This window comes from Zerene cesonia, chromosome 24 (genome assembly GCF_012273895.1).
Source record: "Zerene cesonia ecotype Mississippi chromosome 24, Zerene_cesonia_1.1, whole genome shotgun sequence".
Classification (NCBI taxonomy): Eukaryota; Metazoa; Arthropoda; class Insecta; order Lepidoptera; family Pieridae; genus Zerene; species Zerene cesonia.
In genome coordinates this window covers 3,975,111-3,993,471 of record NC_052125.1, presented here as the reverse complement: position 1 = coordinate 3,993,471, position 18,361 = coordinate 3,975,111, and the positions used below count along the sequence as shown (strand labels likewise).

General features: G+C 34.5%; 2 protein-coding genes across 2 annotated transcripts in view; one reads left to right on the top strand and one right to left on the bottom strand.

Moving 5' to 3' along the window:
* The window catches only part of LOC119836531 (actin-like protein 6A), an 8,682-nt gene extending 7,042 nt beyond the window's left edge, over nt 1-1,640 (top strand). The window contains exons 7-8 of the mRNA XM_038361906.1: nt 424-624; nt 1,432-1,640. Coding sequence (XP_038217834.1) covers nt 424-624; nt 1,432-1,535 — 305 coding nt within the window. The 3' untranslated portion in view covers nt 1,536-1,640. The remainder of the gene's footprint in view (nt 1-423; nt 625-1,431) is intronic.
* Nucleotides 1,641-1,938: 298 nt separating this feature from the next.
* LOC119836465 (pro-neuropeptide Y-like) lies at nt 1,939-16,353 on the bottom strand. The gene is made up of 3 exons (XM_038361793.1): nt 16,318-16,353; nt 2,842-3,004; nt 1,939-2,451 (listed from the first exon to the last, which is right to left on the bottom strand). Exons 2-3 carry the CDS (start codon nt 3,000-3,002, stop codon nt 2,334-2,336), a joined length of 279 nt encoding a protein of 92 aa, XP_038217721.1. The 5' UTR covers nt 3,003-3,004; nt 16,318-16,353; the 3' UTR covers nt 1,939-2,333.
* Between the last annotated feature and the right edge of the window lie 2,008 nt (nt 16,354-18,361).

Here is an 18,361-nt window from a genome sequence, read left to right as displayed (position 1 = left end):
GGTGTGTAGCGCGGGCCAACTAATTGTTTGGACACTTATGTAAGTCGTTTGTGGCGCGGGCCAACTATTTGGTTACGTCACTTTATAAGTTGTGTGGCGCGGGCCAACTGATTGATCGCAACACATATGTAAGTTGTATGTGGCGCGGGCCAACTATTTGGCTACGTCACATACATAAGTTGTGTGACGCGGGCCAACTAATTGATCGCAACACATATGTAAGTCGTATGTGGCGCGGGCCAACTATTTGGTTACGTCACAAGCACAAGTTTATTTATTTTATTTAACTCTTCAACAAGATTGTACATGGAAGGAAACTTAAAAAAAAAATTATATTATAATGAATAATGTGTATAATAATAAGTTATATATGTATGTTGTCGCGTGTGTGCGTGCGTGCGTGTGTGCGTGTTGGCGGCGCAGTGTGCGCGGCGTGCGGCGCGTGCGACGCGGACGCGCGGCCGGCGCTGTGGGGCGGCGTGGTGGCGTGCGGCGGCGCGGCGGCGCAGGCGGGCTGGCTGGAGCGGCTGGCGCGGGAGCTGGCCGCGCGCGCGCCCTCCTCGCACCGCCTCAAGACGCACGCCGCGCCGCAGCCCGCCGAGCGCCGCTTCGCCGCCTGGATCGGTGAGTGGTAGTGCACTGCACCAGGGCCCCGGACCTCAGGGGGCCCTCTAACCTCAGATTTGAATTGATGGGAGGAAGGCGGAAAGAGGGGAGGAGGGCCCGAGTCTTTCCCTATGCACCAGGGTCCTTGTCCCCCTAGCTACGCCACTGACGCGAACCAATGATGCTCTTATAAAAAAATATATATATTTCTTTCAACAATTTTTACCTAATATGGATACATATGTTGCATTCAACTCCACACTAGGATCCCATGTGTTGTGAGGCTCAATCTCTTTCATCGTATTACATAAAAAATAATACAGCATATATATATATATATATAGATGTTTTCAATAACACTAGTCTAGTCTCTGTTAAGGTCAAGTTCTTTTCAACCGACTTCAAAAGAAAGGGGATGGTTATCAATTCGACTGTATTTTCTTGTTAGTTACCTCGACTACTGGGTGATTTGATTTTTTTTTATCTGAAAGATGGTGCCTCCCCCATTTAAATCTGGTCTAGTTCTGGCAATTTGAATAAGGTGCAGTTATTTGTTAAAAATATTGATACAATATATTAATAAATAGACGCTCGTCTTAGCTCTGCCCGGATATCAAAATTCCTTTTTATCCCAAGGGAGCATTTATTGAGGATAAAAGGTATTCTATCACCAAAGTCACCTCATGCTCTGTCTGTATACAAAATTTCATCAAAATCCGTTTAGTATTTGCAGCGTGATTGTCGAACAAACAAACTTTCACATTTATGGTATAAGTGTGATAGTGTAATTATATTAAATGTTTTACAAATGGTATTTTCCTTCAGGTGGATCGATTTTGGCATCGATCGGCTCTTTCCAGCAGATGTGGATCTCTTCGCAGGAATACGACGAGGGGGGGAAGGGGCAATTGGAGAGGAAATGTCCTTAGTATAATAAAATAGTTTGTAATTTCTTGTGTTTTATTTGCTTGTAAATGCGATGTATGGATCAGTGATCAATTTGAAATAAATGAAGTTCTGGTTTTATTGATGTAGATGCTCTTTTCATATTAAAATTATGTAATTATACGTTTTTTCTCATTTTGCAAACGACTAAAAAAGGAGGTTGTCAACAAAAATGTCTCGGTCTGGCAGGACATAGACAGCTGATCACCAACTGTCTATAAAGAAAATCGATCAGTATAAGGAGACAAGGGAATTCACAACTGGAATTTAGGAAATTCATCGAAACCACACATTGTAACCGAATAAAACAACAACAACAGCATTTTAAAATATTTTATTTCACCTGATAATTACATGTTATAGGTTATAATATTACAGATGACACATAATGCTAAAATAATTTCCACCCAGCCTGAAAATTATTTTATTGTTCGCAACAAATAATTGACTAGACAGAAGACGGACATCGAATTGACTAGATCAAGGCCCTAATTAACACTGTAAATAAATACTACGAAATCATGGCATGTTTATGGTAACATTGTAAAATACATCACTAATAATAATCAAATTCATTGTCATTATTTCTGCTATGTCAACTGTCAAAAATTACGCGGAAAAAACGTCTGATGTTGCCATAATTCAGATAAACAATATCAAAATGTTAACAAAAGGTCTACAATTAGTAGGAATAAAATTTAATTAATTGCTAACGTGTAACAACTAGATTCAAACACGCGCTTTATCAAGCCTGTTGTCCAATTATGTTTATTTAGATGATATTAATTATTATAGGGGAAATTTTTAAATAGTACGTCTTCATTTGCGTTGTGGTCGAAAAACGGCATCTCTTTGAAGATAACAGATGCATCGGCTATGTGCATTTGTCGTTTGCCATATCTGAAAAATAAAATTGTTATTTTATCATTTTATTCATTTTTTGTAGGTTAGGTGTAGTTAGGTAGTCATATAAGTTAGTAAAATTGGTACATGAGTCTGGTAATCCATGATATAAAAGAGTTGTTTCCTTATGACTCTATAAAGCTGAGAAGTTCATTAGTTCATTATAATAATGGCAAGATATTAAACAAGTTAAATTAAAGGAAACGCTCTATGTTGCCAGATTAAGGGAAAGTTACTTGAATCAAAAACCAGTCAATTTTTTGGACTTACCAATTTATTAGTGACAAAGTGTACCTGGTGTACGCAAGTGGAAAATTATATCCATCTCTTTCGATTCCACGCTATAGCGTTGTGACGTATACGTCAAAGTTAGAAAAGGACACTCACCGTCCGCGCCCGTGTACAGAGTAGTATTCCTGTAATTCCTTCAAATAGTTGGATATCTGTTCTGCGGTGTCGAATCGCTCCGGGCGTCGTGGGCGCGGGTACTGCGCGACCGTTGCGCACAAGATGGCGGACAGCAACAAAATGACGACAACGCTCCGCATGGCTAAAATTGAAAAATGAAATGACTTTATTTGTTCAACAGGTTGTTATACAATAATTCATTACTACATAAAAACAGTGCTTACGCTACAGAGGTTTTCTTTAAGTTAACACGAATTACTTATAAAATAAATGGATATGAATGATAATTAATCATCCTTTTAAATGTTTAAGAAACAAATAGGTAAATATATCTGCGTGGTTGATAAGCAAAAACCTTCTGAACTGACGTTACTAAGATGATCGCGCGAAATGTTATGAGCACATTTGTCGGTTACCACAATGAAAGTAACTATGTAGTGTTAACGTTGAAATTATATAATTTACTAGCTGCGCCCCGCGGTTTCACCCGCGTAAGTCCGCATCCCGTAGGAATATCGGGATAAAAAATAGATGTTGGCCGATTCTCAGACCTACCCAATATGCTTACCAAATTTCAGAGGAATCGGTCAAGCCGTTTCGGAGGAGTATGGCAACGAAAACTGTGACACGAGAATTTTATATATATAGATAGACTCGCTAACTTATAGCATTTTCTGGCTTTTGGTATTATCAAATAAAATATTAACATCGGTATTGGTTCATATCGTAGTGTTTCGTAGGTATTAAAAGGAAAAATGCAAACGGATAGAATGGTCGATTGTGTGGAGAGGTAGCACGAGGCACCAGAGCGTAAGGGGCGCCAAAATACATAGAGCAATAGATAACATGTACCTTTCATGAAATATGATACAAAGATGGATTTCGTTCACAGATATATCTCTTTATATTCCTTTATCTTATTGGATAGAAATAAGGCTAAAAAAAATAGTAAATAATAAATATAATTTGTTAAACGAAATATATTATGAATATGTCTATCACAGGGCGCCGTTAGAAGTTATGACTTCTCCCACTGCCGGAACATACAGTTCGTAATATATTTTCATATAAGTATTTGTTGCATAAGCTTCCAAAATCCCGCTGATTAGCTATCTAAATAACACGACCTCAAAAAAAAGATACAAAAGTTCTGAATAGGGTTTTAATTACATAATCGGTTCTCGATGGTATCGGCATTCTTATATCTTTATCGAAAATTTTATTAATATATTCCTAAGTTGAGATAGCATTGTATGTAGGAAATATATGAAAAAACATATTATGAGAAATAAAATTAACAGTGACCTATCACTAAGATAACGGACGGATGGAAGAAGACGGACAGCGTCTGTCTGTATGTCCGTCCTGTCTATCATCAGGCTCAGGCCTCTAGCCTTTCACGAACCTTTATAGATAGAGAGCTAAAATATTCAAATTTACCTTATTTCTATAATTATATGGTACTAACAATAACAGCCAATGATAAAAAAACGAAGTTAAGCAAACGTCGGCAAGGTAGTAAGTAGGATGGCTGACAAATTCTAATTAAATTTAGAAAGTTGTAATGTTTTACAAAATATGAAATTGCGAAGGCTATATCTGGATAAAGATTTGTTCCACTAAATCCTATTTTATATTTTAGACTCAACTTTTCCACAACATTAATAAAACTAACCAGCTGTTACTGAGACTATGTAGAAGTCAACATAAAAAATAAATCCATTTGGCTCGGCATTCCTCAGATAATCCGAAATCTATGACACAAGGATTTGCCTGTGATATATTTATTGATCTTGATTAGCAAACCTTTTTCAATGTCATTTACGTTGTTGAATCTTATTTTATGTGACGTGCAATGTTCGTGTCATTACTTACATACACTTGAGAATACGGTGTCATGTATTATTCCAAGAATTTATTTGTCCCAAACGTTGTTAGGTCATTTGCGAGGTTGGGTATCGATACAGCCTCCCATCGCGGGACTAGTCAACAGTAGTATATATATTTATTTATTTATTCTTTATAGTACGTATCACCGAAAGTAAAACAATAAATTGTCATTATAAAAAAGACCATGCCGGCACATATGGACTAAAAGGCGGCCTTGTTGCTCAAGAGCAATCTCTTCCAGGCAAGTAAGCAGTAGTTCTGTGTTGTTTATAAATATCCGGAATCTTAACTAACCCATCATATCGAATGCCCATTTAACAATTGAAAGATTTCATATCGATAGATTTTAATTGACCAAAAATAATGTATTGCGTATGTATCACAATTTATTCACAGATTACAATCTCGCGGGCATCCATTTTATTTTTAAATTCAGGTCTTCTTTTTCACACTAGCTGTTCGCCCCGGCTTGCCCGTGGTACGTTTATTATATTAGGCCTATGTCACTCAGTGAAAGTTTTGCAGCTTGCAGAAAAAATTGCAGCTTTTTAGTGGTGAAATTTAGAGAATTTTTGAAACCGCTCCAGTGGTTTTTGCGTGAAAACGTCACAAACATACAAAAGTTTCCTCTTTATAATAATTGTAGATTAACTTTTGAACATAATCTATCACCTTCGCCAACGGGAGACTTAGTGACTACTTATAAGACCACCTACTGCGTTAATTTAGAAAATAAAAAAAATAACATTTTTATAGCAGAGACAACCAATGATACTTGTTCACTAGCCGCTCACTACCCACAAACACTTTTATATCCTTTAATATCTAATTTTATAGCATTGAAATGCTTTTTATAAATGAGAAATTTGGAAAGAATAGAAAAAAAATGATCACGAGGCGGGATTCGAACCCGCGTTTTTTGCCTAGCCTCTCGGCCACCCGTGAATTCACGCGGGTTCGAATCCCGCCTCGTTTTACTACTTTTATATCCTACTAAATCCAGGCAAATCCACGTGCATCAGCTAGTAACCAAAACCCTTGCAAATCATAGTTCAAAATTAAAGACGTTAGAAATATTATGACGACATTTATAAATTCTAAGTTATCTTTGAAGTCCGTTTGATAAACAAACGCCCCTATCTAGAGCATGGTTAAGTTTTAACAGCCAGTTAACGCGGCTTAATCTTAATTACGAGAGTTCTCTTTATACGCATTTTAATTAACTAGCTTTTGCGCGTGGGTTTACCTGGAAACTTATTATAAAAGTGTTTATATGACATGTGCTTTGTTTATTCATTCTAGTAGTTTCTATTCAACTGACTACAAAAAAGGAAGGGATTTTCTATCAATTCGAATGTATTTTTGTGTTTCTTATTTCATAAGTTTTTACTGGGTGAACCGATTTTTGAGATACATTTATATATGACAGCTGGTACGAGGTCTTATTTAAATTTGGACTAATTGTGACGTTTTGGATGGTTTTGTATTTTGTTTAAAATTATTATTTAATGTGCTAATGTTATATTATTTGATTATGTGTTGCTTTGGTCTTAAGAGACGTCTATCTTAGGAGACGCCTATATCCAACAGTGGACGGAGAAAGACTGAAGATAAGGAGAGAGAGAGAGAGAGAGAGAATGTGTTGTTTTTATGATAAATATCACCCACTATGCTTAAGAGAACAGCTGAAATATCTTGCCAAAACAACGGAAGGTCCACACTTCCTTCGTTCCCAAAGAAATGTACCAATATATGTTTTTTAAACGGTTTTCAATTATTCGTAGAGTATTATTTTTAACTATGCTTGAAAAATATATGCAGAAAAGTCACGAGTGTACCGAATATTAAAGGCACAGAGAGACAATGCAAAGAGTTCATCTAATTAACCCTATTACTAAGACTTCGTGGTCTGTCTGTCCGTCTGTCCCTCTGTCCCTCCGTCCATCCGTCTGTCCCCATCATCATGAACAGATACAGTAAGACAGTTGACATTTCCAAAGATTTCCGTTGCTGCTATAGTAACAAATAATAAATGGAAATGAATAAGGAGATTAAGCGGCTAAGAACGCTGCTTTTAGCCTTAAGATATCGATATAACTTTTTAAATCGGTGTAGTAGTTCCTTAGGTTAGTTCAAACAAACACACAATTATTTAACTTTGTATTTACCATGCGCAGTTGTTGCCAAAGTGACATAATGAAATGAATATAGTGTTATTTAAGATCAAATGTAATTCTGGCTAAATGAAACCCTCACAGAATAAAATTTCGAACTATCCGTTTGTAATACCGGATTTTCTTTTCCTCTAAGTACCTTTATGCAATCAACAGCTTTAATTTCTACTTTCTCACAAGACTCAGGTACCAGAAAGACTGTTATTCTATCCTATCCTACTAATATTATATTTCCTATTCCTTTCCTACTAATATATAAATATACTACTAATATTAAAAAGAAGTTTGTAAGAATATCTATGTGTTTGTTACTCTTTCACCCAAAAACTATTGAACCGATTGCAATGAAATTTGCTACGTAGACAGCTGGACAACTGAAATAACATATAGGGAACTTTTCATCCCGATATTCCTACGGGATACGGACTTACGCGGGTGAAACCGCGGCGCGCAGCTAGTTAATTAATAACTGTTTAGAAATGATGTAATATAACGCTTTCACCACATTAAGCGCCTGTCAATAGTTGTCCATAAAAGACCGCATCCACTCAAAATGCATTAACTAATAACCGTTATAAATAGCTTCAGTTTTACTAAATTGATAGTGCATGGAGGGCTCTGCAAACAATGCAGTGTGTCAAACGAGCCGATCTGTTGATTTATTTTATAATTTCAACTTGGACATTTTAATGTAGGTCTGTTTGAGTACTCTTATAATTAACAAGCTGTGACGCGCGGATTGATCCACGGGTGAAGCCAGGAGAATGTATTTCTATAGCTTAGTTTCTTTATGAGTTATTATATATGCTACATCACTGACAAGTATCATTAAAATCCGTTCAGTTGTTCGCGTAAAAGCGTAACTTACGTAAATACAATTTTATAAACTTTCACAAATTTTATCACCCTTCCCTATTAATTATTTCTTCATCCCCTTATCCCATCCCATAATTAATAAAAATACGTTTTCAAATCGTGCGTGTAATTTGTTTAAATATTCGATTACAAAAAATCGAATATTTAAACAAATTACAATACAATTAAATGTACAATTAAAAAAATACAGTCACAGATAACATAGAAAAAACCGGTAAACTGTAGAATAATAAAGAGAAAATTGTTAAATTACATTATGTTATCCTTCGACGGGGCTAGAAGATAATGTTTTATTTTTCAACGATAAACGGATGCTCCCCTTCCCTATAAATCGTCGTTGTTATGAACAGTTTACCGTTCTAGTGTTGTGTTTATCTATAATCGACGGTTTAACAAGACAAGCAATTTTGAATCAGCGTTGTTTAGACTTTCGAAACGACTTGTAGAAGTGGGTTTTTTAATATAGACACAACAATATTTAATATAAATAAATGAGATTAGTTTATGTATATTAAAATACCTGTTACAACAGCAATAAATAACCTTTTTACACAGTATAGTTTATAAGACGGCACTATCTCATAGCAGTGATCTCTTTCAGGCAGTCGGAACAAAAGGTAATCCAAGGCTTAATTATGTTAAATTGTTATATAAAAGTTTTAACAGTATTGGTTTAGGAGATAAAAAAATATAAATTCCAATTGTCTACTCCTAATGTCATCTGGGGCCACTGAAAGTCACCGGTGCGTATGGTTACTTTTTATAATTCGCGCCATAGGTATACTGAGTTGGTCCCTTGTGTCAACAGAAAATTCCCAGTAAACTTCAATTTCTTTTAAATATTCATTTTTCGTATATGTATTTTTACTTTTAATGTGTATTGTGTATGTTATTTTACCTATATGTATTTTTTATGTTGTGGACAATAAATGTTTTTTGTTATTTTGTATTATTCATATGTTATTTGTGACCGCCTCCTTGGTACAGTGGTTAACGCGTGAGCGTAGAACCGAGGGGGTCCTGGGTTCAATTCCCGGTGGGTACGCACAAAAAAAAAATGTCTCGGTCTGGCAGGACACAGAAGGCTGATCACCTACTTGTCCCTAAAGAAAAATCGATCAGTGAAACGGATGTACATCATCTGCCCCATACTCCACTAGGGGACACGGGACTTCACTTATATGTTATTTGTAGATTGCAATTAATATTGAGTCTCTTTTACTTATTCATAATTAAACTAGTCCTTCACGTTCCACATAAATCATTGACACTACACGAAAAATGTTAGCCATCACTAATATATTAGAATAACAATCGGAGGCCTGTTTTCTTTTCCTCGCCTAAGTCCATTCCTTCTTTCCATTCGTCAATCCCTTCCTTACCCATAAAGCGGACAGGGCATTCTCAGAGGCACTACCTCTGCGAATATTCATGGGCAGTGTTGATCGCTTACCATCAGGCGAACTACCAGCCAGTTGCCCGCTATGACATAAAATTCAATTTAATCTCTAGTATATCGATAAAAATCAATCGGCACATCCCTAGCCGATTTGACGCCCCACAAAGCGTAGGTGCGCTATAAGCATACTGTAAAGTATAGTATGTAATCAAAATGTAGCGATTGCTTCATTGTTAAAGAATATCAATGGCTCGTGCTTTCTTTTATGGAAACGGGAAACCAGTTGCACATTGTCAGTATTATGCTATATATAAAATTGAAATGAAAACGCAGTGTCTGCCTGTTAATATATCCAAAAATAGACTTTTATTCGAGTACTATGAACTCGGTTTTATGATAGCTGTTAGGTTAATATTTGCTTATTTTAAGCGATTTCAAAAAACGCGGAGGTGTGTGACGCTTCGTATTAGTAAGACTACTTCTGTAAATATTTTTTTTTTTTACTATTAGATAAAAAATTATAGTTCTACAGTATATATAAGCTTAAGAACCTACATGCATTTTTTGTCTGTTTGCCTGCTTATTTGACTGATTGAAATAAATGAGAAATTTTGAAAGAATAGAAAAAATATATACCGTAGCAATGGTTGCTATGTGTATGGTGGTATCGCAAGAAGACGTCAAATCCCGCCTCGCAATCAAATCTTTTCTATTCTATCGAAATTTCTCATTTACAAAAAAAATTTCAATGCTATATAACTAAAAATTAAATTTGATTGTAATTAAGTTTTTGCTAACAAATTAACTTAATAAAAAAGAAAGGAAAACAAGAAGCAATCGTGGGTGTAAGTTTAAAAAATAAATGTTGATCGTATATATAATTTCAATTTAAAACAGTACAAAAGATTATTTTATTATATGCTTAATTACTGAATGGACCTCAATACGGGACAGTCCCAATGGATTAAAATTTAAATAATCATAGACAAACATGGTATTTCATGGAAAAATATCACATTATTAAGGTAAATTGTCTGCGATTAAGGAACGCTAGATGAGAGATCTCGGTTTTGTGCGTAAAAAGATTATTGTCAATGCCATATATATGCAATAAAAAATATACTATATAATTATATAATATAATTGCAATAAAAATATATTATATAATATAATTGCAATAAAAAAAATAAAATACATGTTGTCGAAAAGAAAAAAGAAGAGAAAATTGGTCATCCATCCGTTGCTTAGCCCCAGAAAGTAAAAACCAATCCTCGTTAATTTCGATTGGAACGATCATCATCTGGATGGGTGACTCTTTAGCTTATTTATACGGAACCGTTAATGATGCAAGTCTGATTCACGCTTGACCGATTTTATTTTATTTGACATTAAAAATATGTATAAAACAACGTTGTAATAAATGTAATTTGAATATATTAATTACGAAATCATTCTATGGTGTGTGAATTTTGTAAAATTCGAGTTCGCGCGCATTTTGCATGTTAAATAGTGTTGCCAACTCAAAGGCGGGAATTCAGTTCGCGTCGGATATTGTTTTCACGCATGGCAACACATAACGAGAAACGTGACAGTAGTTTTAAAGTTTATAATTTCTTTGCGCAGTTTATCTGTAGTTTAATTGTTATTATTTCGATATAAGTTCTTTTAACCTGTTGAGTATTTTTGTTTATTTTCTTAAAATATCGACGTAAAGTTCCACCTGGGTTGCGATACTAATTAATAAAAATATTACCGATATTTCTTGAATTATTCTAAGAAATATCAGATCAATGTTATTATAGTTTTCCCACGAAAACTTTCCAAATCTTCTTCCGATGAACTAACATTTTCAACAGCATTTTCATTAGTTTCGTGGATTAACTGTCAAATATTGTTGTTTGGGAGAATGTGCTTGACTTGCGAATATAATGCAATTTAATTATGTTTAAACATTGACATAAAATATTTTAAACAGAATACGAACGGCCTCCAAATTGCTAGAAGTAGAATAAATGACTAAAATATCATTGCTAGAACTAGACTAGATTAAATGACTAAAATACAAGGCACGGTTCATTATCAAAATTGGCTCACCCAATCAAAAGTTCTAAGGTAACAAAGTCAAAATACAGTCGACTTACCTCTCTGACTACCAAGAAAGAAAAGAACTTATGAGTAAAGATTTTTAAGATTTTTAAGAGCAGGGAAGGGACTGGCTCTCTTAACACAGGTTATACCTGGCAAGAGGGTCAGAGCCCCTTAATTAAATTGTAAAAATATCATTTATTATTATTAATATAGTAAATCAGGTACGAGTCGAAAGCAGCGGTGGCTGGAGTAATAGAGGTTTGAAGCGTCAATTGTAGGTGCGGTAGGGTATGAAACATGTAGTGGATGATTTCATTTGAGTTCCCACGACACAGTGGAGTTTATCAGTAGGTCCAGTACCTCCCTAGGCAGTGGAAGTCCTACATAACCCATGGCCTTTCCCCGGGCCGTCGATATGAGCCGTCTCCCTTAAAAAAGTGTATAAAACATATTTTGGAATGAATGAAATTATGAAGAATATTTCATTTTAATTTTCAAAAAATACCATGAAATTTCCATTGTCCATGTATTTTTTTTTTATTTATTAATGCATATAGCATATTCTCTCAACATTTTTATTATAGGTTTTAAATTTAGCCCTACCTTGTTTTAATATTAAGAGGAATTCTATCGTAAAAGCGTTGACATATTATGAATTATTTTTTTTTTACTTTGGAACGGTGGAAATCAGGCATTTAAATTCTATTTCTGTTTCTTGTGTCATAACGAAGCTTTTCATTGATATTATATCCAGCTTATGAATGAAACATCCGATTTATATGACTGAAGGTTTATTTTTATGAAATTGTATTTTATTGTTAAAATCCTTTCAGGCATTTAGCGATCTGAAGAAATCTTAAATTTTTTTGCTTAGTGACATTTGCTTAGGTTAAAGTCCAAACTTATAAATCCCTACTAATCCCTACTAATATTATAAATGCGAAAGTAACTCTGTCTGTCTGTCTGTCTGTTACGCTTTCACGCCTAAACCACTGAACCGATTTTGACAAAATTTGATATGAAGATAGAAATGAACTTGGGAAAGGACATAGGATACTTTTTATCGCGAAAAAAGGGTAGAAAGGGTTGAAAGAGGGGATGAAAGTTTGTATGAAAGTTCTTTATTGTCAAACCGATTTTGATGAAACTTGGTATGAAAATGGAGCTTAACGTGGGAAAGAACAAACCATACTTTTTGATGCGAAGAAAATACTCCTTACCATGTCGCGCGATATAAGCGAATTCTACGCGGGCGAAGCCGCGGGCGAAAAGCTAGTATAGAATAAGAGACATCTTTGGTCTACCAATACAACAACAAAAAACAGTTCCAGATGCTTTATTTTTAAACCGATCTAATAATAAACGTATCCAATCAAACTAAAGTTATTTTAGGATCAAAGCACTATCAAAGTGAGCGATTTTGAAAACTCTTAATGAAATTAAATAATAATATTTCACATCGGATCCCAAACGGAGAATACTGAACAATGCTTGAAGAAAGTGTATTTATTATGAGACGACAATGCGACTCCCACTTAAACCGAACTGTCAAAGAAATAAAAGCTAAATTTGATTAAATGCTGATGTTGCTTCCACAATGACCATTATGTGCCCACAAAGAGTATGAAATTGATTATTTGAGTCAATCGTATCTATCTCAATGTTTTATTTAGATTTTTCTCGTGTATTTTTGTATGAAACGTGTTTATAAAAGGTTATTATGCGGTTTGTTCTTTAAATAACTATTTCGGACAATAGTAGGACTTAATTTGTTTTTCTATCTTTTTCGTTACGTCCAAATGTAATAAACAATTGAATTATATTTCGATTGTTTTATTGCCAATGTAACTAACGCAGTGGAGTAAATCCGTGAATGGATTTATAGCAAGCATTATCTGGCAACACGGACCTTAAACATAATTGGTGATAACTCCACCAATTAATGAACATAAATCAATGTAAAAGACTTAAGTTGCGATGCTTCGAATTAACTAGAGTGTGTCATTCGTGACATAGCTCATTAAACTTAATCTGTATGTTTATTTGTTTGATTTTATTGTTTTAACGTTTTTGTAAAAAACGTTTTTATCTATTTATCTTTCTATTTATTTATTTATTAATAAAGATTTTCTAACTAAGAATACAGCTAACATTTTTGAAAATCTTGCTAAGTATCCATGGTTTTCTGTACCTTTAATTACAGGAAATTACAACATTAAAATTTTAAGTCAAGTGTGATAAAAAATTAAAGAATTATTAATATAACAAGATAGTGTGTTACATTAATTGAAAAGGTTAAATGAAATTTTATATAAAAATTTAAAATCTATCTATCTATCTATTCTTCTGTCTATCTATCTATCTAATGTATACTTCATTTATGTATGTATTAACCAACGTTCCCAAACGAAGGAAACTTTAGAAATATATGCAAACATATCAAAACATAATTCAATTCTACAAAAAACATCAACGACGCCCTTGTGGGGAGCTGCCACTCCTGATTCTAAAATGTGATCAAATTAAAACAATTTCCTATCAAACCAGAAAAAAAATCACGTCAATTGGTTGAAAAACTATTCAGTATCAAACAATATTTTTGAACTAGCCGCTCGTCCCGGTTCCGTCCGGTTTATCTCATTTAATTGGTATAAAACGTATCCTATGTCCCAAATCAGATCATACCCTGTCTGTATACAAAATTTCAACAAAATCCGCATAGTAGTTTCAGCGTGATTGACGGACAAACATCCTTACAAACTTTCGCATTTAAATAATATAGTAGGACTAGCTGCGCTCCGCGGTTTCACCCGCGTAAGTCCGTATCACGTAGGAATATCCGGATAAAAAGTTGCCTATATGTTATTCCAGTTGTCCAGCTGTCTACGTACCAAATTTCATTGCAATCGGTTCAGTAGTCTTTGTGTGAAAGAGCAACAAACACACACACACACACACATCCTTACAAACTTTCGCTTTTATAATATTAGTAGGATAGTAGGATAGGATAGGATAGGATAAGGATTACAATAGAACCTCTTGCATTCTAACAACGTCGGTTAAAGAGACTTTAGGGTATTCGGTTTTCCCCTTTATCAATATTTCATGTAATCAGAAAGTATTTAAATTTATTTTCTAACAAAATGAAATATAAAGCTGATGGTTTGTTTGTTTGAACGCGCTATTCACAAGACTTGTATTTCTCTTTCTCAACTTGGATGAGAGATAGTTTGAGATCCAAAAATGGAAATTAGGAAGAACTAGGATTATTTAAAACAATATCGCCTTCAAATTGTCGGATCTACAGCACCAGCTTTCAAATAAGAAAAGAATCTTAAAAACGCGAGGACTATCTATATTTTCCAATAACTACGTGGGTGAAGCCGCGGGTGGCAACCTAGTAATAAATAAAATGTTTATTTATCTAGATCGCTGCACAAAATACTTAGCCACAGTCTAGGAAAGTAGGTATGGTAAAATTTTAAGTTATGCTGAATTAATATTTATTCTTTTAAGTTTTTTAAACTTTCGTGCTTAGTACGAGTTATAACTTAATTTGCTTATTAAGTTAGATGTTGACCCGAACTACGTAACGTTATAAGGAATTTAATTCATGTATATTTTTGTTAGTTTTACCCGAATTTTGTATGGAGATTAGAGAACGCAATTATTAAATGCAAGACAGAATCCTACTAATATTATAAATGCAAATGTTTATAAGGATGTGGGTGTATTTGTTGCTCTTTCACGCAAAAACCACTGAACCGATTGCAATGAAATTTTGTACGTAGATAGCTGGACAACTGGAATAACACAAAGGCAACATTTTATCCAGATATTCCTGCGGGATACGAACTTACGCGGGTGAAACCGCGGGGCGCAGCTAGTAAGTTATCATAGGTTATTGATTCAAATCGTTTGCCTCGCTGTTTGATTGAATGACTGAAACATCATTCAGGCCGTTAGGCCCTTAATTAAAGGATAGGATAAGCTGAGCTCCGATGCATAGACTAGATTTATGGGCGTACCTTTTCCCGAGTATGTACTGCGATATAACGGAAGTGGTTTTATGGATTTTTTTTAGTATTATGTTTCGATTTATGAAAAACTAAGCGCTCGTCTCTGCCCGGCTAGACCGGGAATTAATATAAAAACATATTTTAATCATTAATTAAGTATTGTGTTATCTGTGGTAATGCTGAAAATCGATTTAGAAGATTAAAGATAATCCCCTACAAGGAATTATTGTTTCTTAATAAAAAAAAACATAATTAACTATTTTTAATGTTTTCGTTGTTTTTGAATTTATTTTTTCAAAATCAACGTGGCGCTAGGTACCTTTTTTCTGAATATCGTAATTCCAGCGTATGCATTTAATATATTTAAATTATCACTTTTCAATTGCCATTTACTCGATTTTATGTGTCATAACTTCTTGTGACAATTAGAGACCATTTTTTATGCTCTGTGCCTAAATATTATAATTAAATAAATTGCACTTTGTTTAAATGTAATACTTATTAATAAGTCCCTTTTTTAATAAAATTTAAAATTCTATTGCTTTACACGTACTTATATTTAAAACATTGATTTTTTCACTAGAATCGCAATTTCTATAATTTTGTTGCAAAAATAAAACGTCATTTCGCTGTGTTGAACATATTGTTAATATATTTTTTTACAAAAAAAGGTTGATTGTTGTTTGGAAGAAATCGCTGTATAGCGATAAGACCGCCATTTGATTTAATTAATATTAACTTTGCTAAGTTTTAGAGCAATAAAATATAAAAAATATATATAAAATACATGATTTGTTCTTATATATTATTTTAACACAGATTTACGATAACATTATAAAGAGGAAACTGTTGAATTTTTTATGTTTGTGACGTTTACACAAAAACTATTGGATCGATTTCAAAAGTTTTTTTACCATTACAGCTACAATTTCACTGACTCAAATATACTATATACTTCGGGCGAACCCGGAGCAAAAAGCTAGTTAAATATAAAAAAAAAAACACTTACCTGATGGTACTCGTATCCCGGTAGTGGCGATGAGTGGAGCCGCGCGGAGGACGCGTCGGTTTATATTGCTACCTGTTGGGCTTGTAACAGGTGGGCGGGGTGGAACAGGGGTGCTGTGGAGCGGCGGGGAAATGTTGGTGCTAATTTTTTGGGAATGAATGAATGAATAGAACACGCATAAGTGTTGAAGGTTTTTTTTTGTTTAAGGTCTACGGAATGAACAAATGGCTAATGGATTGGGTTGGTGATGGCGCTTTTTAGGTGAATGTAATTAACTGACTTAAAAAAAATGGTTTAATACCAATGAATGAATGAAAATAAAAGCATAATTGCCTTTAAAGAATTTGTATGTTACATGAATAGGATCTGTCAATTTATTTATTCATTTAAAAGCAACTTAAAACTAGTATACAAATGGCGGCCTTATGGCTAAAAGCCATCTATACCAGGCAACCGTTGGGTTAAGGACAAAATACATTACAGCACAAGGCACGTAGGCAGTCTTTTGGAAAATTAAGGAAAAAATAAATAAACATAAATCTATCTAGCAAAATGATTCCCGATCAATTAAGACAAAGTGGATTTATATTTGTCCAGCAGTGGACGTCCCATGGCTGAAACGAACGAACACATTATTAAACTTGAATCACTATCTATTGAATAAAAAACAAAAAGCTATCGTTATTTTAAAGATCTAAGCATGCTGACACACAGACGGCAGAAAGCGACCTTATTTTATACTAAGTAGTGATTCGTATTAATAAACCCTTTACTTCACTCTAAAACAAGAATATATATCAAAAAATATAATACCTTTATAGCTTGTATATTTTACAAAATAAATATCCGAATAACAGCGTCTCCACCCCGCCTCTGTCCGCGATATCGCGAACGCATAGTGGTTTGGTTTTTGTAATTAAACGTGAGATCTCGAGGTGCCTCTTAATGAAGACCTCTAGGGTACACTTGGCTAAGAATTTGGTTAGCATCTCCGTATTGGGAAGAAAGAGAGTGAGATAGAAATATATCCCAATATTATATGCGAATGTTGAATGATTTTTACAATTACACTATCACACTAATCCTATCCTATTAATATTATAAATGCGAAAGTTTGTAAGGATGTGTGTGTGTTTGTTGCTCTTTCACGCAAAAACTACTGAACCGATTGCAATGAAATTTGGTACGTAGACAGCTGGACAACTGGATTAAAATAAAGGCAACTTTTTATCCCGATATTCCTAAGGGATACGAACTTACGCGGGTGAAACCGCGGGGCGCAGCTAGTATTTTAAAAGTTTGGTTGTTTGGATGTTTTTTGTTCGTCCGTCAATCACGCTGCAACTAGTGAATGGATTTATATGAAATTTGATATACAGACAGGGGATCAGCTGACTTGGGTGATAGGATACTTTTTATCCCGATTAAATGCTCCCTTGGGATAAAACAGGAATGGACAGTTACAAAATCATTTGTATATGCCCTGATATCAGGCAGGCGAAGCCGCGGGCGGGAGCTAGTCTGAATATATGAACATCGTGAAACACGTGACATGTGACATCTGCCCGCACTTGACCAGCGTGGTGGATGGAGCCTGAACCCTCATAGGAGGCCTGTGTCCCAGCAGTGGGAACACACATCGGCCGTTTATGACGATAATACATGCGAAAGTGTGTTTGTTTGTCTGTCTTTCTGTCACGCAACGGAACGATTTTATGATATGACTTTGTGTCTGGAGATAGCTAGGATGCGAGAGAATGACATATTAAGTTTTGTTCGCAGTCGCGAAATGCTATTTCAGTAATAATTTTGTGTGAGAATAGATATTCAGATATTTTTTATATTCAGTCGGCCTTGGATTTAAAGATGTGGTTAAATTATATAAAAGATGGAAGTAAATTTATATTCCATAATCATATAGGTATTTTTAATATTTTCAACAAAAAACTAATCCTTTAAATAGTCAAAACTAGACCAAACATAAATGGGGCCACACAGGAGGCACCAGCATTCAAATAAAAAAAACATATCTAATATCGGTTCA